Source organism: Carassius auratus, chromosome 30, assembly GCF_003368295.1.
Source record: "Carassius auratus strain Wakin chromosome 30, ASM336829v1, whole genome shotgun sequence".
NCBI classification, from domain to species: domain Eukaryota; kingdom Metazoa; phylum Chordata; class Actinopteri; order Cypriniformes; family Cyprinidae; genus Carassius; species Carassius auratus.
The window spans coordinates 26,214,245-26,237,622 of NC_039272.1; the positions used below are offsets into that span (position 1 = coordinate 26,214,245).

The following is a 23,378-nucleotide window of genomic DNA, read 5'->3' on the forward strand; positions in this document are numbered from 1 at the left end:
TTAACACCCTGGATCAACTGCACAGAGGCACAGTCATTTAAAACACCTTAAATTAAATTGATTTACAATTAGAAACCTATTTCACAAATAATTTGAAAATGTTTCCCCCCTTATAATACTTATAAAAAACTAAAAGAATCATTTTCAGCTGAGAATTTTTGTTAAATTTTGCATAGTTTCTACTTCTAATTTTAAATCCTCATGAGGTGTAACCAATTCTTACAATTAAAACAGTCCCACATTTATTTAACAAGCTTTACTGATGAAAAACATACGTATTCCACTGGACAGGTATTATAAGCCTTGCCAACATTGAACCACTATGATATACAGTTAAAAAAAAAAAAAAACAGATCCATGTACAAATATGAATGTGCAGTACATAGATTATGTGAGGTTGCAAACAAAAACTTGAGACCACAGGGAAAGCAAGCCAATGTTGTTAAAACTGTCAGTTGTGTTGGCATCAGTAAGACATGGTGAAATGCAAAGGCTTCTACTGTTTTCAGCTGTTTTGCTGCTCTTTATGTTGAATTATGCCTTTTGCAATGAGGTCTGGAATCTCAACTGCAAGCCATGGTCCAAGCTTAGGAAAGAACAGAGATTAGCTATTCATTTGAAACGCAACAATGTCAAAGCACCAATTTTAGGAAACGAATGACAGAATACACTTGATTTTAGACATGCAACATAACTTACACCCAAAGCCATAAGATGAGCCAGACCAAACTTTGGGACATTCCTTGCCCACAGTGGCTTGAAGTGATCGGTCAGGCAGATTTTTCCACCTCTGTGACAAAAGGTGTTTTTTGAACAATTAGGTACATAATAACTAAAAATATATATATGTATAATAAATTGTGATTTAAAAAAAAACAATTAAAATTATTAACATATGCAGCAAACCTGTACATCTTTGCGGTCTTCCCATCTAACTCTGGAATGGCCACTTCAGGTGCTGTGGCAGGATATGTAACTGGAATCTGCACATTAGGATACAAACAATTACTCTGCACTTTAACAAAATATAAAATGAAGATAAATATATTGGAATTCCAAAATATCTTACATCAAATTCCATGTCAAATTCATATTTGAGAAGCTCGTGAATATACCAGCATTTTCCAAACCACCTACACAGAAATTACATATTTATACAACTCTAAAGCGTTAATGAAAACATTAAAACTTATAAAAGAAGAACTAGCAATAAAAAAGCAGACCTTGTGCCCTCTTTGTTGGACTCTAGACGGAACCAGTCATTGTCAGCTGCTTTGTTATTTTCAACATACTGCAAAACAACACCATTACTTTAAGAAGCGCGTAGATTGTGTTATATTCAGTTCATGTGTAGTTTGTAAACAATCTGATGGGCTGTCAGCGTCAATTAGACTGAACTCTTTTTAACTCAATATGACACGTATGGTTATTCATTCATACAGCTAGCATAGTAGCTCCCTAAGACTTTTGTTACAATACATTGCTACAACTCACCTTTATGAGAGACAAATATTCTTCTCGGAGTCTCTGAACCCATAGTTCTTTATCTCTTGGTCCTGAATTTGTTTTTAAAAGCGGTATTTCAGAAACTGCCTTCCTAGTGGCTTCGTCTGCCATGTTGACTCCAGCTATGTGCGATTCGCAGAGAGTCGGCTCGTTTTAGTGTATCTCACTGAATCATTGAGCGAGAACCGTCTCGTTGAGTGAGTTTATAGTAGATAAGAATGTTTGAAGTGGACAAAAAGCCTAATACCTCATATATTTGCATATAAAAAGATATGACAGTCCTATAAACACACGTTATAAACAGCAATATGAGCCAACAGATGGCTGGGATGTCAGGGATCACGTCATTTCGTGACTCGGTTCATTAAAACGAACAGTTCAAAAGAACCAAGTTGCGAAAACGAGTCAGACCTCTCGTCACTAGTTGACTCAGAGTAGGAACCCAAATAAATGTGCCCCGTGACGTCACAATATTTTATTTAAGGTGAAATTTGTTATTACATTAGCTAACAAGTATTATATCAGAAAATATCGTATGTTAACGTTTCAAATACGTTTTATTCGTCAGTCATCGGTCGTGTTTTCACGGGTGTGCGAATAAACAGCAGTGTGTTTCTGCACGGAACTGTTTCCAAGCTGCTCTTCTTTAAATGACTGCGCTGATCAGCTGGTTCCGCCGCTAGAGTCTGTAGTTGAGTTGTCATTGCATCCCTCAGCATCCTTTCACCTTACTCTCTTCCAGCGGTCACTGCATGTATAAAGCTTGCATTTTAGTATGATTTCAGGATATCATTTTTGCATACTGTAATCGTACAGCCCACAGTTATTCAGCGTAAGTAGACAGACTTTTAAAGCCTAGCATAATATTCCCAAATGCGTGATTACTGACCATCGTTCAGATGCAATGATTATTTCCTGATGACGCGCTCAAATGCATTAATAAATGTGCAGATTATTCATTAACATCACTGTAGATTTGTGTACTAGCAGATTTTAAAATTATAGACTTTCCCCCATTATTTGATTTGCATCATTTTGATGCATGATCCAGTGTTGTGTATTATTATTATTATTATTACTACTATACATGAGCATGTCAAATAACTATTGTCTCTCACAGTTCAGAAGATCCTCTGATTTGGCTTTTGGGTTCCCATGGGCAGTGTGCTGGCCTTGTCAACCCGTCCAGGGCGCCAAAACTCCCCTTTTCCACAAGCTAGACCCTTGTCACGGTGGGATAGGAGAGATGGACGGCTACCTAACCCGGGGAGCTTTGATGGTTTGCATCGCAACTGTAAAGGTCTCTGTTGATTTTGTATGCATCTTCATAAGTTCCTTTAAAGTAAGGCATCTAAGACAGTTAGATGTCATGTCAATGTTTGTGTATCTAGATGTATTTCCACAGCAGATTGAAGGAGTGAAACTGGTGATAAATAAGACTCTCAGCAGCTTTTTCAAGGTTTGTTCATATATAGTACAGTTACGACACTGTTTAGGACAGTTAAGTGAAATGTATCACTATTCAGCATTGTATATTTTTATATCTTTCCAAAGGCCTAATGGATGCATTTGTGGTTTAATTCTCACCTCAGGTCAGTCACACATTTCACCTCAGCGCTGTTGCTCCATCCAGTTATCGCTTTCATGCTGAACACCTACAATCCGACACTGACAGCAAAGAGACGGTAAGAATCTGAAACAGTGCCTTTGTTCCTGTTCATGTGGATTTGTGCAGTATAAGGGTAACATTCTTATAAAAATGTATTGCCAAGAAGTACAGTACATTTGGGCAGAGGCATACATAGTTTTTCTGTTATTCCTCTGAATGACTGTTTTACTTGGCTATGCTGGAAATTACTTTAGAAGTTTACAAGCAGCTGTCACACTGACAAATTCAGCACTTTTGGTAAGGATTTAGTTTTGAATCAGGACAAAGTGACAGGAATATAAGCTGTGGGTTTGTTTTGAATAAGGAGTACTGTAAGAAAAACAGTAATGATGATAATAAACTTTATTTTAGGTGCTTATACAATCAGTCCAGTCTTCAGTGTCACATGTCCTTCAGAAATCTTTCTAATATGCTAATTTGGTGTTCAAGAAGCATCTCTTTATTATCAGTTAACAGCTGTAATGAAAACTTTTTTTAAGATTCTTTGATAAATCAAAAGTTTAAAAGAACAACATTTATTGGAATAGGGGTCTTTCTTAATGCTTTTGGTGAATGAAAGTAATCATTTCATAAAAATAAGTCAAGTACTAACCCAGTTATTTAAATGGTAGAGTATAAAGCCATATGATAATATACACCAAACTAATAAAATAATAAAATGGAAAAAATAAGAGTAAATTATGATTGTTTGATAGGAATGTTGTTTTCCAAGTGACAAAGGATGTTGTTCTGGAAATATGCCTTCACTTCATGTGGACACGAAATTGATTTATTTCATTATTTTGGATTGGATAATCATAATCATCGGTTATTTATAGTTGTAGTATGACTCCTACTGCATGTTATGCAATGACTGAATACTAAAAACCTGCAATACAAGCTACAAGGTTTCTTGGAACATATTTCAAAAGCTGTGCAGGCAAACAAATCTTAATGAGCAATAATCAGGGCATTTAAACAGTATTGTTCACCTAATGGACATTGACTTGAACTCTGTTTTTAATTGGGCATAGATGTATTAGATCAGTTTAATGTGATGAGATTTTTTTAGTCCAATGATGTTGTGTGTATAAAGGGCTCACCCATGCTCATTGGGGAAATGGACTCCTCTGGCAGCTTAAATGCACACTCTTTGTTCCATCTGAGTGAGAAAATAAAAGCTAAAGCCGTATTTCAGGTAAGTAGCAGTGGTATGCAATATTGCACTTTTATAAATAAATACTTTTGAACACTATGTGGACTGACTGCTTATCCATTAATAGACTCAACAGGCACAGTTTGTCACATGGCAGTTTGAGACGGAGTATAGAGGTAGTGACTTCACAGCAGCGGTTACTATGGCCAACCCCGACATTCTGAGGGAATCAGGTAGGATCATGTGAATCCCTCATTAAAACAGAAGACATACTGATTTATAGACGTCACAGGAATGTGCGTTAGTTGTTACAACAAAGCAATGCCTTCCAGGCAGAACAGGTTTCTGTTTGGTTGTCTTCGTATGCATTTTGATGAATGTTTCCGTTTGCCAATTGAGGTAAATGTTTTTGTGCTGTAAGTGATTATTTTCCATGCTTATTCAGTGGCACTGCATTCATTTTAAATTCCATAAGTCAGCCTGCTTCTGTTAAAGGGGTCCTGTTATGCACTTTAACGAAATGGGCTTAGCACTGTCCCAGTATCTCTCAAAAATAATAGAAAAATAGTAAAAAAAAAAATGCATAAAATTTTTCCTGTCTTTGTGCTGTATTTTAAACATATTATTTTGATGAGTATGGGACAGGGACAAATAATACAAGAAATAAATCATGCCCGAGTCTGTAAACGGGACGTTAACAGAGGCCAGAGAAGAATGTTAAGCTCACATATTTGTTATTCTACTTTAAAATGTGGGTTTTGTGCGGTGTTCCCAGGTTTTCACAACAAAACCCTCCCAATTTCTACTCAAAACTAGCCCAAAAGTAGCCCAAATGCGTCCCTGGTAAAAAAAAAAAAAAAATGTAAGGGCTAAATATTATGTTATTTGGGTCACTTAAACCTTAGGACATGAAAAAAATACCTTGCAACAGTTTTAATTTAGCCCAATTCTTTGGGAAAAAAAAAACAGCAGAAACAGTGGTTCTGTGTCGGAATGTCTGTTTTTGTTTTGGTCTATGTGTTTGGTCTAAATACAGCATATCGAAGCCATGGAAGCCAGCATATGAACAGGGTCAGAGATTACAGATCCTCCCCACCATAAAAAAAGCCATGGCATCCATCTAAAAATCTCTATGGTCAGAGGCATATTAAAATGCAATTAATTATGAAATGCAATTAAGCCTTGTTTTCTTCCATTATCAGTTGTGCTCCTTCCTGTTGCATGTCCTCAATCTGGCAACTCATGTGAAGAAACAAAGCTCTCCAATATTTTGTATTCGGACTGTAGTTCAACTGCTTGCTGTCAATATCACTCATTACACCTATAATGTTGTTATCTGTTTGTGCATTTGTTTTTCTTCGCGACAGTTATCATGGTTGCACACTTTCTCCAAAGTGTATCCCCGCAGCTGGTTCTGGGGGGAGAGCTGGTGTACCATCGAGGTCGAGCAGAAGAAGGGGGCATACTCACCCTGGCAGGCCAGTACTCGGGTTAGAGCGGTCATCTGTTTGTTATAGTATAAGTCGTCCTAAACTGTGTGACATCTTCAGTGTCACTCATCCTATTTGTATGTACAATGTTTTTCTGTTTCTCAAAGGCACTTGAGACTCAAATGTCCTATCTTTTCTGTCTTAGGGCCAAACTGGGTTGCTACACTGAATGCTGGTAAAGGAGGTGCACATGCCAGCTACTACCACAGGGCAAATAAACAGGTAAGGTGGTGTAGGATAAGATTTGTCACAGTAAAAGATTGGTAATGCTGCAGCCTGTAATTCATCTCCACAGATTCAGGTGGGAGTGGAGTTCGAGGCAAGCACTAGGACCCAGGAAACAACCTTTTCTTTTGGTTACCAGATGGAACTTCCTGAAGCTAAAATGGTCTTCAAAGGTAAGGAGAGCAGATATGCTCACTGTGCAATGTATCACACATTAGTAACTACTCAAACATTGGAACGGAGAAATCTTTTTTGATATCAGTTTTCACTGTTTTGTTATTTATTATTATTTATTCTATGAAGCCCCAGAATTTAATATGCAGAATAAAATATTTATATCATGTTACCTCTTTTGAAATATATTGTGTGCATAATTTACTAATCCGTTCTGTTCATGGAAATGCTCACAATTTCCTTAAAACGGGGTTATAAATTAGTACATCGTGCTGAAATATTAATAAATCTTAGAAACAAATTGTATATCATGACCATGATATAAATATTTTTATTATCTGTGTAAAATTATTAGCGATTTCAGCCCTAACTGAGTTTCTTTGCAGGGCAGAATTTCACCATATATTTTTAAACAAAATTTCCTCAAATACTTGTACTTAGATTTGTGTTTTGTTTTTCATACTTTCCATTCAGACTGTAACAGCAGCATTCAGGAAGTAAACATCCCATTAGAATATACAGAGACAAATGACATGTCTTATAATAGAAGGCCTTTTATTAACAAATTTCTGTGTTCCACCCTTTTTTTTTTTTTTTAAACACTTGTCTAGTTTGCATTCTGCTCTGAGCTGTCTCAGTGTTTACTACACTCCATTTAAACACTTTGACCTTGTTTAAATGCACAGAATGACACAGATCTTCCGTCTAAAATCAGCACAGGAAATGAAAGAGGTTGCAGACTTTATTTTGGCCTGGCAATAACAACTAAACTTTAAAATTTACTTACCATGAGATTATGTGTTAAGCAATAGTGCAGTCTAGAATCCACAAGTCTGTAAAATTGGAGTGGGTTGGCACCGTTTCTGTCACTGATTTAGAAGTTAAATTAAACAAGCAAGAAAAGGTAACTTATTCTATACACTATTGTTCAAAAATCTGGGTACATTTTTTTTAAAATCTCATGATTAAGGCTGCATAGTTTGAACAAAAACACAATACGAACAGTAATATTAAGAAATATGTATATGTATATTCATTTGGATGTTTTTTTAGGAATGTTGGACAGCCGCTGTATCATTGGTGGGGTTCTGGAAAAGCGGCTTTACCCTCTTCCTGCCACATTGATCATGGGTGCCTTTGTCAACCACAGGGCAGACAAGTTACAGGTCGGTCTTGGGGTCAACGTTGGTTAGATACGAAACCTAACTTAAAAAAGGCACCGCCTAGGACTGGGGACTTCATGTCTGCCCAAAGACACTGGTCCAACACAGACAATGGACAGAACAGGCAATCTAATCAAAGCCCTCTTTGCCATACTGGACAAACATTCAGTTCATGGGAAGCAGGAACGAGGGCTGAAAAGACTGGGAATGTGCCCTCTATGTTGGTTCCATCCTGAACCAATGATTTTACTGCTTTGGTCTTATATTGGCCCCAAAGTAACCTGATTATCTTACCTAAGAAGGAGATAGCAACTTTTACAACTGTTGGAGGAGACCACACAAATGAATATATAGTTTCAACTTCCTGTGACTTCTCTATTAAAGATCTATTTTTTTGTAGCAAAGTCCAAATATAATTCACTGAACATACACAGAAGAGAGGCTCATCTCTGATGCAAGTTTAAATATGTCTTTAACAGCTGTTCAGTTTGGTTCATGTTGCTCAATGCAGTTGTCACTGAATTAACGTTGTAAAATGCGGTGGTTGTTCCTGTAAATTACTAAACTGTTTATACTTAAGATTAAAAACTAAGGTGAAGTGACAATTGACATTGGGCAGCTGTTTGTATGCTGGCCATGTGATTAATGAGACCATGTTTTGGGATGATTCGTCTTTTATGTTTCAGGGTTGATTGTTGTTAAAACGAACAGATTTTAGCTTTTTCATTTTTCTTATATGAAGGACACATTCAAACTGTCTCGGAAACTTTCACCATGCTCTCATCGTTTTTTGCTCCATTTTCAAATTCCCCGACTGTATCCAAGGGTCAGAAGTATAGTAGATACTTTTGGCTTCAGGTCAAATCTAGGTCTCATTATAAAGAGCTGCTGTAAATAAAGCAGTGAGTAAATGGATGTGTTCTGTCAGTTTTCTCAAGCACCTGTCTCACACATGAAAGTTATGATATACAAACTCTGGAATAGGGGATTTTGAAACTGAGTGTTCAAGAGAAAGTATATCTTAGATACAGGATCATTAAAATAAAAAATAAGTTTTATATTGCATTTACTACACACTTCCAACAGTTGTAGAAATAAGTAGGTGATCCAGCCTCAAACTAACTCATTAAAAACACTAGCACTTGTACACATAAAGGTTATAAGGCATATGCAAAATTTCTGTATCCTTACATATTATAAGGATACTGTATTCCCAAAAAATATTCTTAAGGGAGAAAACAATATAGTCCCAATAAACAATGATTTAGGAAGAAAATCTTGACTGCAAGTTACATATCATGTTCCCATTCCCTTTCGCTCCATCTCCATTAGTCCTGTGTCTCTCGGCTTGAAAAGGGAGCTATTGTGAAATCCAGCACTTTATACAATCCAGATTGTTTCAAAGCAGCTTCACAACAAAAATAGTAGGATCAGTTATGACAATTTATGGAGATTATCAAGATCCTGCTTTAAAGCAGCTCTGAAAAGAAAATTGTGTCATTATTATTTAGCTTAAGTCAGTGTTGTTTCAGTTCAATTTAATAACAGTATAAAGTTCTTAAATTTGGAAAGAAGTTCACTTTAGCTATAAGCAGCTCTGCAGAAGGTAGTAATGTTGTTATCCAGCTCAAGTCGATTCAATTTTCATTCAATTTCAATTTCCATTTTCAGAGTTCGTTAACTGTGACGATTTCGCAAGATGTGATTCATCTGTAAAGCAGTTCTATAGAAGACAGTCATCCAGCGTATTTCAGTTTGTTTCAGCTAAGCAAGCTGAAGTCAACAATGTCAAGGATCCCACTCTAAACTTTCAAAATGTAGAAGAAAAAAAAAACCTGGGAAGAAACCAGGCTCGGTCCGGGGACCGTTCTCCTTTGGCCAAATAAATGAACACTATCTATATCTATCTATATCTATATCTATGTTATCTGATATGAAGTTGTAGATAGTTAAATTTGGGCATAGATTTATTAGATACATCTGGAATTTATCTGGGAAGAGAATATATAAGATATTAATAATAACATATAATGAAGCTTCTGCTATATGTTCAGAACAACATGATTCTCTTGATCAGTATTTGTGTTTGTAAATGGTGCATGCTGGGTGGAGACTGACGAGGACGAAAGACGAGATTCCATCCTGGGGACTGGACCAACCTGTTTTCATGTTTCAGGTGACAGGGGAGGGGCTTAAGTCCCAAATATACCTTTACAGTAGATCAGTATAGAAGTCTGGACTTGTTTCATACAGCATGTTGTCAGTGTAAACCTGCAGATAGTTGTTCTCTCATTCTGTGTACTGTAGAATGCTTAGACGGATAAATGTTTTTCTTAGTCTTTTTAAGATTGCTTGGAAATATAGCTTGACATTCCTCTCAAATCTTTATCTGTGGTGAACGAGTGATGCTTTGATAGTAGTAGTATTTGTCTTGGATCATTTGTTTAAACCCATCTCAGTATTCTGCTGGTATGGAAGATGGATCTGCCGTCTTCAGGACTGGTGTTTTATTTCTAGAAACAGAGATGACTCCAGTGTGGTGAGTGTGGCTTGAATTGTCCGTAATTAGTAACTGAGGCTTTAACTGAACGCTTACTGTTTTTATTTCAGTTGATTGATTTCTCCTTTTGGTATCGTAATGATTCTAATATGATAGTTGTAAACGTGTTCTGGCCCTTTAAGACAAACATTGTTTGCACCAAACTAATCATGCTATTTTGCATATTTCTATTTATGTAATACTGTTTTTCATCTATATTTGTATTTCTCCAAACGTCATGTTAAATATTACCTGCGATCTGTTGTAATTATGTGTCTTGTACCGCTTTTTGCAGGAACGATTAAGGATAAACGTCCAGCCTTTTTTAAAGGTTTGACATGATTTAATGACACAATGACCCGCTTTCTAGTCTGCATGTTCACTTTGCTTCAAATATGTCTAAAGCCATCTAAAGGTAGTGTACTTTTGTTTTCTGAATCAAAACTGAGATTCACATAATGCAAATGGTAGCCTTCCTTTTTAATCTCAAAATGCAAATATATAAGTACTGTTTTTTCCATGCACATACCATGTTATTGTCAATATGTGTTGGCTTGTGTATTTTGGCACTTTTAAAATTTGTTTTGTAATTAATGCACCATTTTTTTTCCTTTTAGCAATTCTTTCTCCTCCAAAGAATCTGACTGTGAGAATATTGGATTTTAAGGCTATAGCTGAATGGCTTCCTGGACAAGGAAATCCTCCAGATACCAGATACACCTTGGAGTTTATAACTGCGCAAAAAATGTACATACAGACATTCACGGAAGAAAAATTAAATAAAATCAATCAATACAAAAATTACTTTGTGACTTGTCAAACAGATAAAAATAATAATAATTTGTATCCGTTTTTTGGGTAGGTCTGGAGGAAAGTGGAATCACACTCAACACTGCACTAACACAGCCATACTGAAATGCCAACTGACTTTTGATGGGCAACCTAATGAGCTTTATTTTTGGAATTATTTTGTGAGGGTCAAGACAACATTTAGAGGAACAAGCTCCCACTGGACAACTACATCAAAGTCTTTCCAGCCGTATGGAGACAGTAAGCTCAAATATGTTATATAACACTTTCAGAATTAACGTAATGTTTTGGTCAGCAAAGCTAAATAATGCTCTTCTGAAATGGTTGTGTTTGACTTTCTGTTGAATTATTCTTTAGCACTCCTGAGTCCCCCGAGTGTAAAAATCTCAACTGAACAAAACTCCATTAAAATTAATTTTAGTCATCGGCTGGAATTAAAACCCGAGGTCAGACCACTGGAATACCTGCTGTATCTTTTTGAGAGCAGTCCTGCAGGGGAATTAAAGGTAAATGCATTATATTTTTGTTATGCACAATCACTGATTATTACAATGACATGTCTACATGCATAAATGCATAATTTTTTTTATTGTAGTTTGTAGCTATGATATCAACCTATGAGTCTCCTTACATTTTTCATGATGTGCCATCTGGCAAGAACTATTGTGTTAGTGTTTCTGCAAGTCATCAACAAGCCTCGAGGGACAATAACTTCAACACCACCAAATGTATATTTCTATTAGGTAATGGATATATTTTTATTTATACTGTTCAGCATGTGTATATCCATATATATATATAGAGAGAGAGAGAGAGAGATTAGTATTTTTATTCAGCAAAGATGCATTAAATTGCTAAAAATTGAGTGAGAAAAAATGTATAATGTTAGAATAGATTTCTATTTCAAATACAGTAAATTCTCTTTTAAGCTTTCTATTCATTGAATAATCCTGGAGAAAATATAGAAAGAAGCACTCTTTCTGACATTTATAAAAAAATATAATATGAATAAGAAGAAATGTTTCTTGAGCAACAAATCTACATATTATGAATTCTGAAGGACCACGTGACACTGAAGACTGAAGTAATGATGTTAAAAACTTAAGCTTTGCATCACAGGAATATTACAATATGCTATACTTCTGATCAATTTAATGCAGCCTTGGTGAGCATAGCTTTACTTCAAAAATGTTGCAGCTTTATTAAAACAATATTGTTTGTGTGTTAATATGTCTTATAGATTCTACTAAAAGCTTTGTGCTAGTGGTGTGCATTGTGGCCATCCTGCTGATTACTTTTTCGACTGGGATTTTTTTGCCTTTTGGTTGTTTTTACCACATGAGGCTTCAAATCAAGAATCTCCGCATTCCAAAACCTTTGGTATGTTCCTTATATAGTTCATAAAGCTTTGTGTATGTCCTAATTTGACTTTAGAATTTAAGTTGCATTTATTAGTTGTTATATTGAAATCATAGTGAACATTATTATTATTATTTAACATTACCCTTCCAATTCGTTTCATATTTTTATATACAATATACATGTATTATGTGCATAGGCCTCAAATCAAAATTCAAAGATACAACATATCCAAATATGTGGCATTTGCAGACAAATGATGCTGGAGCTTTTTTAGGACCTAACTTCTCTTTCTGAGCCACTCTTTCTAAAAAAAAAAACAACTGTTCATTATTAATGTTAGTTAACTTGTAAAGTGATGCCAAATAAATAAATGTATGTATGTCCTTTACAGATTGTTATTCCAGGATATAAAAGGGTCCTAAAACCAACCCCTGAGGAATCCCAGCCAATCACAGTGACCCCACCAAAAAAAGAAATGAACGGAGAGAGACGTTTTTCTTCATCGGAGGAAGACTCCAAGGATGGCTCTGTGTTCTATCAACCGAGAGAAAACTTTACATTATCCATCGCCAGTGTCATCCCACCAGAGCAAGATGAGGAGGCTGAGGCATCAAATCAGTATGATAAGTACACACTGGCTAATGATATAGAAGATAGTGAAGAAAATGAAATATCTGAAATGGATGACGACAGTATGTATTCAGGTAGCGAGTCTGAATCAGGATCTCTCTGTGATAATACTTTAAACATTTCAAGATCATCCCAAATACTACGAACGGTTACCGTGAACATGTGTGTAAACTCAGAGATGGATAGCAATTATGCAGAAGAAACGCTTTTCTTTTCTTCTGGCAGTGGCTATGAAAGAGAAGTGCCTGCTGAAGAGGAGGAGGACAGCTTATTTTTGTCTGATTCTAACTCAGAGAGTGGTTATGAACCAAGACATGATATGACAAGCATTATAAACATCCAAACCTCTAGTATCTAAACTATGAAGGCCCTTAAAGAGGATATACATATTCTGAACCGACTTCCAAAGGTGGAGTCTGCAACCAAATTCAAGCAAAAAAGTATCAACCTTTCCCCTGACCAATGCCATAGAAATGAAAACTCTTTAGAGATTTAGTTTAGTGATGCAGAAGATCAGAATATTCATAACATGAGGCAATAACACTTGACATAGAAGCAAAATCTGGAGTTTGTTTTACCTGGAGAAAACTATTGGTTAATTTCCCTTTCATCAATAGCACTTACAGTTTTCTCCTGAAGGAACTCACAAGAACTCCTGCATCAGGAACTCTTGGATCTTACAGATATTAATATCCGTTTAAACTCTCAAGCTGAATTCTGTATGGCCAAATAGAAGGAACATGGCTGGTTACTGGCCATCTTATTGCTGGTTGCTCAGTTGAGGGTCATGTTGAACACAGTTTGAACTATGAAAGTGTGCCTACTTCAGGAATAAGTTGGAGCTACACATCCTGCAGTTTCACTGGGATGCAACTCGTCACAAGACAAGCCGTCTAGTCGATAAATGGGCAATCAGACACTTTGAAAACAGACTCCAGGTGCTACATGAAGCAGATTAAGGTGCAGTGCAATACTGACTGACCAGAAATACTGGACAATTGAAATTCTAAGTGTTTTATTGTGTATTGTATGTCATCCAAAATTCATATCATAATTATAATATCATTATTTACACAAATTGGGATCTAAGACCACTGTAGTGAAAATCTCTGTATATAAAATCTGATTAAAGATTAAAATTACTTGGAAACAACTGCAAAATGTTGAATGGTGGTCACTCCAAAAAAAATTATTTATGTAATAGAAGTTACTACCAATACTACCAAGAAAATACTGCCAATGAAAACATTCTCTCTTTACAGCATCATTTCACAAGTGCTTCAAAAGTATATTTTGCTGTTCCCACAAATGTTTTAATGGAATTCTCTCTTTAAAAAAAATTTATATTATTTTTTGTCTCTCTTTGTGTGATTTTAAACTGACATAGGGATAGTTTGTAAGATTGTAAGACAGTATTTGTAAAAAATAATGTTTGGAAATAGAATGTTTGGCATACTAACACAAAATATATAAAAAAATCTTCATGTATCTTTCAGGACACAACAGTTTTATTGTGCGGGTTTTATTTCCATGTCATATCTTACCATATGTATGTCAATGTGTATGTACACTTGTTTTCTGTAAAGGACGTTCTAAACATTTTCTATTATAAAATGGTGCTATAATATATAATCAAAGATTTAGTTATCATCATGGATTATTATGTATATTGGGGAACTGTCTTGTATTTGAAAAATCAGCCTGAGAGTGTAAAAGTTTTATATGTTTACATGAAATGTTACTGTAATGCTGCATATTTCCTTACTGAACTATTTGAATGGTGCTAAAGAGACTATTTTTTAGGGTTTAAGAATGATTAACCCCTCTATAAAAGAGACGAGAAAAAAGTAATACTATACATTTATTTTTATGTATGATTTTGAAGTTGCAAATAAATATTGATAAACATACATATGCAAAAGTGCCACTATGGAGTACATGTCATTTCTTTCTACTGTCTTTCTATTTACACATTTGGGTGATTTTAAAGATTACTTGACATTTGTAGAAAAAAAAGTGATTAGTCTCTCATTACTGTATTCCCTTTTCTTCTTGTCCCTTCTTATTTGTTCTCCAGTCAGTCTCCCCCAAACAGAGAAGAAAAAAATCCTTTCCTTCCATCTTCCCCACGTAAACGCAGTGACTTGGTGGTGCGAGTGCCTCTTTGAAGGCCTGTCCGTTCTTTGTCGTTTTCCTTTTCTTTTTGTTGTAGTTGAACCTGCTGACATATCACTAGACGCATGTCCTCCTGGAACCAAAATTTGTTGGTCAACAAAATACATTTTCTATATTTAATCAATACTTATTAATAAATACATGCAATGTATAGTTGAGGTTAACCATAATTTACAATAAAACAGTGCATGTTCTATACAGTGACACACTGCAGGAACTAAAATGGTCCTAAGACTAACCTCTGAGGAACACCCAACAACTGTACTTTAAGAGGGTTTCTGATGTCAAATACGGCTCTGTGCAATGCATGGTAAGTATTCTTTTTATGGAAAAAAATATGAATAGGGCTTCTTGTAGTAGTACTGGATTAGAAATCAAGTTACAAGTTACAGTACCAACCTGCCAAGACTCAACTTCCTGAGAAAGTGCCACCTTGTGTCTGATAGTGTTCAGAAGCTGTTGGTTGAGTGCATCACGTTCTTGTCGGGCCAGACTGATCTCCTCTTCCAGGGCACTATGAGTAATAAAGAAAAACAGATAGGGTTGGATAAAGCAATAGACAGTTTCAATCTGTCCTCAGACTATTATGCAAAATATCTCCCTTTCATCACATATCGTTAGCTTATCACTTTACCTCTGTCATTAAATATGACACACAGAGAACAAAAAGGTAGCAGCTGAAAAGCCTTTTGATCCAGCTCTCACCTGTAAGTAGGTTTGCCAGGACTGTTGCGAAATGGTTTCACCTCCTCCCTCAGCCCTTCTAATTCAGTTTCTCTAAACTGTAGCTGATGAAAGAAAAAACATTGCATAAAACTTAAGATGCAGATACTCAGTCTATATGCATGCTATTGTGATGTCATTGTATCATGTAGCTAACCTCTTTCTGTAACCTCTGAATTTCTTCTTCTTTTTCTTGCAAAATGGCTGAATGGGCCAAAATGGTTTCTTTCGCCTGTTTGAGATAAAAAATGAAATCAACCAGTCACCAGAAATAGAAAGTGTGGTGAGGAAAAAAAAAAGCTGAGTGAGGAGAAAAACAAGCACTGACATACGTTAAACCTAAACCTCAACCTAATTGTGTTTTTTTTTTTTTTTTGTCACTTGCAGTGTAAGTAATTATTTTCTAAAAGCTAAGTTGAAGCATGCACAACTATCTTTTCACTAAGCAGGGGTTGAGCGCTACCTGAGACTGTTGGATCTCACTCTGAAGTGACATAGGGAAGCAGGTAGCCTCCCCCAGACTGGCCTCTTCTCCCAGGGCTTGAACCCTTTGCTGTAGCGTTCGGTTGACCGTGCGCAGCTGAAACACTGTGCTGTGCTCCTGTTCCAGCTGTGAAAGAGCCAGAGACAGCCAGACTGAAACTCTCTAGGGATGGATGTACTCTGACCAGCGAAACCTGAACCTGAAACCTAGGCTGCCCAATTCCCAATTCTCATACTATTTGTGACCCTGGGCCACAAAACCAGTCATATGGGTCAATTCTAAATTAGCTTTCCATTGATGTATGGTTTGTTATGACAGGACAATATTTGGCAGAGATACAACTATTTGAAAATCTTGAATCTGAGGGTGCAAAAAAATTGAAATACTGAAAAAACTGCCTTTAAAATTGTCCAAATTAAGTTCTTAGCAATGCATATTACTAATTGAAATTTAAGTTTTAATATATTTACAGTAGTAAATGTACAAAATATCTTCATCGAACATGATCTTAACTTAATACCCTAATGATTTTTGGTATAAAAGAAAAATCTATAATTTAGACCCCTATAATGTATATTTGGCTATTACTATAAATATACCCCAGTGACTTAAGACTGGTTTTGTGCTCCAGGGACACATTTATGACCAACAGTATAGTGCAAGATTAGATTAAGTTGCCTTCAAATCATAGTACTGTGAAAATAGTATGCAACGTTGGTCACATGGTACACTATATTAGTGTGCTGCTTAATGCTTTTACCAGTCATACATTTCTTCATGATTTTTCTGATGAACAGTAATTTCAAAACCATTTATCCGAAACTCTTTTTTTATTTGGTAACATATGTCTTCACTGACCCTTAATCAATTTCCATGCATTTTTATTTAAGTTATTATTTTATTAACAGCTATGCTGCTTAATATTTTTGTGGTACACTGATGCATTTTATTCAGGGTATTAGCTGATATTTCATAATATGAATTAGCCATTTTATTTCTTTGTGGTGGACTCTTAAAAGTGTTAAATGGACTTCCCAGCAGTACTTTAGTGTTTGAGTTTGTAGATTAGAATGAGCCCTGGTGCAGCTTTACATCACTAAACGCTACAAACCAATTATCATGTTTAATTTAGGCATGGCCATAGCCAGCTATGAGGTCACCGAGGTCTGGACCTCGGTAAATTTTTCATGTTCAAGATAAAAATTGACTAATTTGCTGCTCCTCATATGAATGTCTGCATGTATAATTCAGAATGTTTAGCATCCATGGTATGAAAATGATCGCTGCGAGACGCTGCTGAAGTGAACGAGTCTTCAGAGTGTTGTGAGCGAGAGCACGAGATGAAGCCTTCAGCTACTGTAAGCGTTTTTTTACTTATTTTAACTTTAGAAAGTTAATAAAGTAGGAAGTTGCAGTTTAGAATCAGCGATTACTTTATCTTATCTAATTTCCAAAATATTTGAAATAATTTTGGTTTATTTAATTTATTTATAGGTTTTTGTTTAATTTAATAGCAATATCTGGCAACATTGCATCGCCGGCATTAGTCTGGCAGTTATCAAAAAAGGCAGCGGCTATTTACAAGTGCAAATAGCATCTTTTTTTGTGATATGCTATTAACACTAAGTGCAAATATCTATAGATTCTATTTATACCATGTTAAAATAGCAGGATTTTCTGTTATTTATACTACTGACTGAAAATAGTGCCAATTATCTGCACCTCGGTATTGTAGTATAACCGTATGCAATAATAACTTATTGAGCCTAATTTAATGGACGCTACCTTATTGGGACAATAAAGCCCTCCCTATACACCTACCCTTTACTTTTTGATTATTTACTTCATTTTCATTGAAAATAAACGCTTTTCTGATGTGATTTGAAATTTGAAAAGGGAGAAAAATGTTGCCAAAAGGAGGATTCGAACACAGGTCGATCACGTCAAAATATGTATGACACAGGTTTGACCCTCTGACTATCATGTATTGTCTTTTGTAGTCTTGACTATCTGAGAATAACATGTTTGGTGGGCAATATGTATGTTTGCATAAATAATAAACAACTGATAAAATTATCCACCCTATAGATATAGTATTAACAAACTTTGATGCAATACATTGGGTATTCCTAAAAATGAGCATCCCTCCAAAAACATTTACTTTTCTGTCTCTTTTTAAGAGTTAGAGAATATAATTAGCTGTATTTTTAGGGGTTACTATAGCACAATTCTATAATAAGAGGATTATTATAGAAACCCCCTGGACTTGGCTTCGGCCATGAATGTAGAGTGTAAATTCTAACTGTATACAGTATTTATATTTGATATCTATCTTACATAGAGATTTGCTCCCCATCTGCTATATACCTTTCTACCCAAATTCTATCCTCTGGCACATCTTCCTCACCTCCGTTTCTTTATCTTTCAGACTGGTCTGTAGCTCAGTCACCCTCTCTCTCAATCCATCCCTCTCAGATCTCAGCCGGTGGTTGTCTTCTTGAGCTGACTTCAATCTTTCATCCATATGAGTACAGCGCTCTTTCATAACCCTGTTCTATGATACAGGAACAGTAGTGAAAAATAACAGACAAAAACAGTCAACAAACTTATTTGACTATTCTGCTAAATATCAAAGTTGATCATGTCAAAATATCAGAAGAGTAATTGGCCTGGCCAATGTATAAGTTGGATCACTAATTTTGTGTATACCTCTGCTTGCAGACTGTCCAGTCTAGCAGAGCTTATGGATTTGCTAAAACTTGTATCTTCCATTTCTTCCCTCAAAGAACGAAGCTCAGTACGCAAAGTATGCTCTAAGGCCACTGCCTGGAAGAGAGAAAAAAGAAAGATTTGAAAAGGTTTAGATGTAGTCAAACATTATTTCTAGGACTGCTTCTGACAGAAAACCTGCTAGTCTTCATTCCAGCCCTGTATACCACTGTGTCAGTGTTACTACGTCACTAGACATGTTTACCCACATGCATCTGGATGCTTTTGAAAAGATTTGCAAGAAGCTGTTAAAAACAGGAAGCTGGGGACTTAAAAGCTTCTGATTGGTCACCTCTGCCAGCTGTTCCACAAGTTTTTGGTTGTGGCTGGACAGCTGAGTCAGTTGCTCACTCTCCTCACGACGCCGGTCACGACTCTGAACGTGTTTTTGATCCAACTGCGCACGCAACGCTGTGATGTCAGCCTGCAGTTCTGCTTCCCGCTGACCTGCCTCGAGGTCCCGCACCTCCAGACGTCGCTGCAGCACGTGTTTCTCCTGCTGCATCGCCTGTTGTACAGAGACAAACACACTTTGTCAACAATTCACACATTTTTCACACGAGTTCTTTAATGATGTTAATATATATCCACCTAAATGGGCCTTTTATGGTGAAATGTTTATTTTGAGGTTCTAGAATGTGTTTTTGAAAGTGGCGTAATGGGTATAAAGTAACCTTTATAACAGGTTCTATCATTCAGGTTTTTGGCACTATTTGAGACCATTGATACAAACTATCTCTAAATGAAGATCCACCATAAACTATTACTGTACTGTTGGATCATATGCAACATAATGTCACCATGCAGGAGTTATAAACACTCAGAATCCATAATATTTGTGTGTTTGCTTCTTTACCATTATTTCTTGTACGTTCTTGTCAAGCCCTTTAGTAGATGTTTACCACTGTGTAGTTTTCAGCATCTTAAGAAACTGTTTTACACTACCATAAAATTGTTTCTCTTATTGCTCACCAAGCCCAAATTCAATTGATCTAAATACAATAAATAAAAAGCAATACTGTGAAATATTATTCCAATAATCTTTTTTCATTTCCAAAATATTTTCAATGTAATTTATTCCAGTGTGAACAAAGCTGAATTTTCAGCAGTCAATGATATACTCCAGACTTCAGTGTCACATGATTCTTTAGAAATTATTCCAAATATGCTCATTTACTGCTTACTTATTGTCAATGTTGAAAACATTGCACTTCTGATCAGTGCTGCTTAATATTTTTGTGCAAGTCATGATATATTTTTTCAGGACTATTTAATGTATAGGAAGTTCAAAAGATCTAAAATCTTTACTGTGATTTTCAGTCAATTAATGATGTGTCCTTACTGAATAAAAGTATATATTTTAATAATATATATATATATATATATATATATATATATATATATATATATATATATATATATATATATATATATATATATATATATATATATATATAAGATGCAAATAATAATTAATAAAAGCTTAAACAACTGCTAACATATAATGTATAAACATATTAGTTAAGGCCCGTTCACACCAAGAATTATCAAGGTAACTAGCTATATAAGCGTACAAACCAGCAGACAATAATGTTCTGTTTATTATAAGCTGCTGTCTGCTGTTTTAAAGGCTTGACCTTAAACATTGTTAATGTTTTTATTTAACATGTGGGAAAAAAATCATTCTGAAAGTGATTCTAATAAAATCGTTCCTCTGAGTTGTTATAGTTGGGGTGTGGACTATCGCTATTGTCAAAGAACTGAAATGATTATTAAAACTTTATAGTTTGTGGCGTTAACAGGCCTTTATAGATACTCCATCACTTCTGAGCACTCATTTTCATTCATACCTCCATCTCCCTTTCCATCTGCTCTATCTGAGTAGCCAGCTCCTCGTTTTTCTCCAGCAAAGCTTGGCCCACTTCAGCAGCCAAGATCAGGTCCTTCTCCAGCAGCGTAGGACTGCTGTCATCCTGAGGTGAGGCGAGGAGATCATCTGCTCCCATTGTAGGAGCCATGATCCGGTGACCGGAGGAAGAGTGTGATGAAGAGAAGGGGAAGAAAGAATCCTCCAGGATGGGAGAGGGTAGGTTCTCCTTCCTGAATGGAAACATTGGTCTGTTCCTCAAGTTCACGTCTAAGCAGGACTCCAAGTGACCGTCCTGATAGTCAGAAGTTGTTAATCTGCATCCTTCCCAGTCTAAATGCCTGAGGCTTTAGTCTAGACTGGATTTTCAAGAAAACAAAGCACCTGACACCTCTTGGTTTTTGTATATCCTTCAAAAGATGATCAACCCTTGTGTGTGTCACATGTAGGCTGTACTGAGGCTGAAGGTTCCTCCGAGGGTGGAATAATCAGTTGATTTATTATTGGCTTTATCTTGAGTCTTCCTTATAAATCTCCCTATGGACAGAAACGTGTTGAAACAGGTGACAATTGTGTTGGAACTCACCCTGAAAATTATGACACAAAGCTGGCAGGTGTTTTCATTTATAATATCTAATCCTCCTGGACTGTAAAGAGCTTGGATTTCGTCCCTATGCAGTATGTGTATCCAAACACCACATTATCCATTTCTACCTTTGAGCATTTCTATTGTTGTCTAGGAGCTTCTTTTGTGGACATGACCAGCATAACAAAGTTTCAGTCTTTCTCTCGCATTCCAGTAGTCATTCAAGACTCCTCAGTGGCCCAGTGACTACACCCCTTACAATTGGCTAAACAGGTTTTAAAGAGCACAGGTAACTAAGACATAGGTGACCTGATATTTTATTTAGTATGGCTGTAAAATGTTTTCTTGGAATAAAACAGGAACTGTCTGTGGATCATAATGGAGGAAATCCAGGCGCAGGAAGAAACTCTGGCTAAAGTGTTTGTTATTAACATAATGCGGTATTTTAATTTCATTGAAACTGTTGAATCAACTACATTAGTCTAATGTAGTGTAAATAAAACAGCCCAAATTGTTTGTCTCAACTTCACAGCAAATAAAGGCTTAATTAAAAGACTTAAGAACTTGAATGAATGTTTTATATTCAAAACAATAAAGCGTCCCTGAGCAATGTTAGTATTTACTATTTAAAATAAGTAATGCTTTGTTTTTCCTACCTGGGAAGTTCCTGCTCCAAACTCACCACGAAAGGTGACAGGGAGGTACTACTGGTCGCCTTGGAAGCGCTGCTGTGAAACTAATTAAGCCACACCTTCTCAAGGCGTCATCAGTTCAGTGGGAGGAGCCCAACACACAAAAAGGAAAGGTGACGCTGACGTCAGGCGTTCAGGTGAGATACACAGTCACAGTGATATAGTATGAAACTTCGATCTATTCAAAATAAATAAATAGTTAAAATTAAAATTCCCTGGAAACCTTCGCACCTACGATTTATTCATGAATGTAAACATGGGGGATTTTAACCTTTGTTTTTTATTTTGGAAGCTCAAAAAACAATATGAAGGTCCAAAAATAAGAAAGCTGTAAAAGTAGTTTTTGTGAACATTTAACTGTGTTATATAACTTAAACATCATGTTTGTTTTTCTGTTTATTCTAATGTATCATCTGGCTGCAATTGTAAATATTTAATAGGCTATTTATAAAAAATAATAATAATAATAATAAAAAAAACCTAGCCAATGATTGATTCATTTATTGCTTGTATGCATTCGGTTCACTTTTCATATTTTGTCTTAAGTTTTAACTTCTGTCTTTTAGTCTTTTCCATTTACTTTTCTGAAATCAGAAAGTTGTTTTCATACTTAGACTTGTCATTGAATAATATCTGTTCAGTTTCTGTCAACAGAAAGATAATACATTTCTTTCTGCTTATTTCTACTTTTATATCAAAAATAAAGAAACAAACAAATTTGCCTACCCTGCCAACTCTGGAATATAAATGATCATATTACTTTATAATCATTACTTTCAATAGAAAATGTGTCACAAATTATTATTTTTACAATTATCTTTGGTGAATATTAATTTACATTATTGTAGATGTCGAAAAAGCACAATCAAAATGTATCTACATTTCAAATCTGAATTTTGCCAATTAAGCTGAACTAAATTATAAGGATTACTAAAAAAGACAATTCTGGACTTTAATCTCTATTCGGTTTCATAAAAAACTTTTCAGTGAACTTTACTGTCTTATTTTAGTTTTTATCTTAATAAAAATAAATATATATATTTTTAATATTTTAACTTTGTCTCTATTTTCTTTTGTGTTATCATAATTCTTTACATAAAGCATTGAAAGATTAATACATTATTATAAATTAAATTAATATAAATATAAATTAAATTATATAACAAAGGATTGTGCTTATGTATTAAAACTTTCATAAAACTTTCAATTAATGAATCTCTACATTTTATTACTACAACATGCTTCAGAGTGTTCAAAGATCATTTTATAATTCTCTCTGAATTGCTGTAAGTGTCAGACGTTATGCAGACTGTCATAACATTTCTCATCATAAAAGCACCCATTCAGGGGCTGTTAGGTAACCTGCTCAGTGCTGCCAC

At 35.5% G+C, this 23,378-nt stretch overlaps 4 protein-coding genes across 7 annotated transcripts; 2 read left to right on the plus strand and 2 right to left on the minus strand.

The window, feature by feature from the left end:
* Positions 1–237: 237 nt before the first annotated feature.
* ufc1 (ubiquitin-fold modifier conjugating enzyme 1) lies at positions 238–1,656 on the minus strand. Its single transcript, XM_026212439.1, has 6 exons — positions 1,495–1,656; positions 1,224–1,291; positions 1,070–1,133; positions 907–983; positions 700–790; positions 238–586 (listed from the first exon to the last, which is right to left on the minus strand). Exons 1-6 carry the CDS (start codon positions 1,615–1,617, stop codon positions 506–508), a joined length of 504 nt encoding a protein of 167 aa, XP_026068224.1. The 5' UTR covers positions 1,618–1,656; the 3' UTR covers positions 238–505.
* Positions 1,657–2,156: 500 nt separating this feature from the next.
* Positions 2,157–8,273, plus strand: LOC113049798 (mitochondrial import receptor subunit TOM40B). The gene is made up of 10 exons (XM_026212440.1): positions 2,157–2,338; positions 2,627–2,806; positions 2,898–2,965; positions 3,099–3,191; positions 4,251–4,352; positions 4,438–4,543; positions 5,678–5,800; positions 5,946–6,022; positions 6,096–6,198; positions 7,253–8,273. The coding sequence occupies exons 2-10, from the start codon at positions 2,662–2,664 to the stop codon at positions 7,390–7,392; spliced, it is 957 nt and encodes a 318-aa protein (XP_026068225.1). The 5' UTR covers positions 2,157–2,338; positions 2,627–2,661; the 3' UTR covers positions 7,393–8,273.
* A 1,337-nt stretch (positions 8,274–9,610) lies between these two features.
* On the plus strand, positions 9,611–14,408 carry crfb12 (cytokine receptor family member B12). Of its 3 annotated transcripts, none has more exons than XM_026212442.1 (8): positions 9,611–9,901; positions 10,197–10,316; positions 10,519–10,648; positions 10,764–10,951; positions 11,069–11,217; positions 11,370–11,454; positions 11,952–12,091; positions 12,465–14,408. In XM_026212442.1, the coding sequence occupies exons 2-8, from the start codon at positions 10,256–10,258 to the stop codon at positions 13,059–13,061; spliced, it is 1,350 nt and encodes a 449-aa protein (XP_026068227.1). In that variant the 5' UTR covers positions 9,611–9,901; positions 10,197–10,255; the 3' UTR covers positions 13,062–14,408. The 3 variants fall into 3 exon arrangements, with proteins under 3 accessions (XP_026068227.1, XP_026068226.1, XP_026068228.1); XM_026212441.1 differs by having other exon boundaries at positions 11,307–11,454; positions 12,465–13,099; XM_026212443.1 differs by having other exon boundaries at positions 10,197–10,232; positions 11,307–11,454; positions 12,465–13,099.
* Positions 14,409–14,752: 344 nt separating this feature from the next.
* bicdl2 (BICD family like cargo adaptor 2) lies at positions 14,753–22,053 on the minus strand. Of its 2 annotated transcripts, XM_026212444.1 has the most exons (10): positions 21,964–22,053; positions 20,705–21,258; positions 19,147–19,362; positions 18,795–18,911; positions 18,493–18,639; positions 16,065–16,211; positions 15,759–15,833; positions 15,584–15,666; positions 15,278–15,392; positions 14,753–14,951 (listed from the first exon to the last, which is right to left on the minus strand). In XM_026212444.1, exons 2-10 carry the CDS (start codon positions 20,966–20,968, stop codon positions 14,781–14,783), a joined length of 1,335 nt encoding a protein of 444 aa, XP_026068229.1. In that variant the 5' UTR covers positions 20,969–21,258; positions 21,964–22,053; the 3' UTR covers positions 14,753–14,780. The 2 variants fall into 2 exon arrangements, with proteins under 2 accessions (XP_026068229.1, XP_026068230.1); XM_026212445.1 differs by lacking the exon at positions 16,065–16,211.
* Between the last annotated feature and the right edge of the window lie 1,325 nt (positions 22,054–23,378).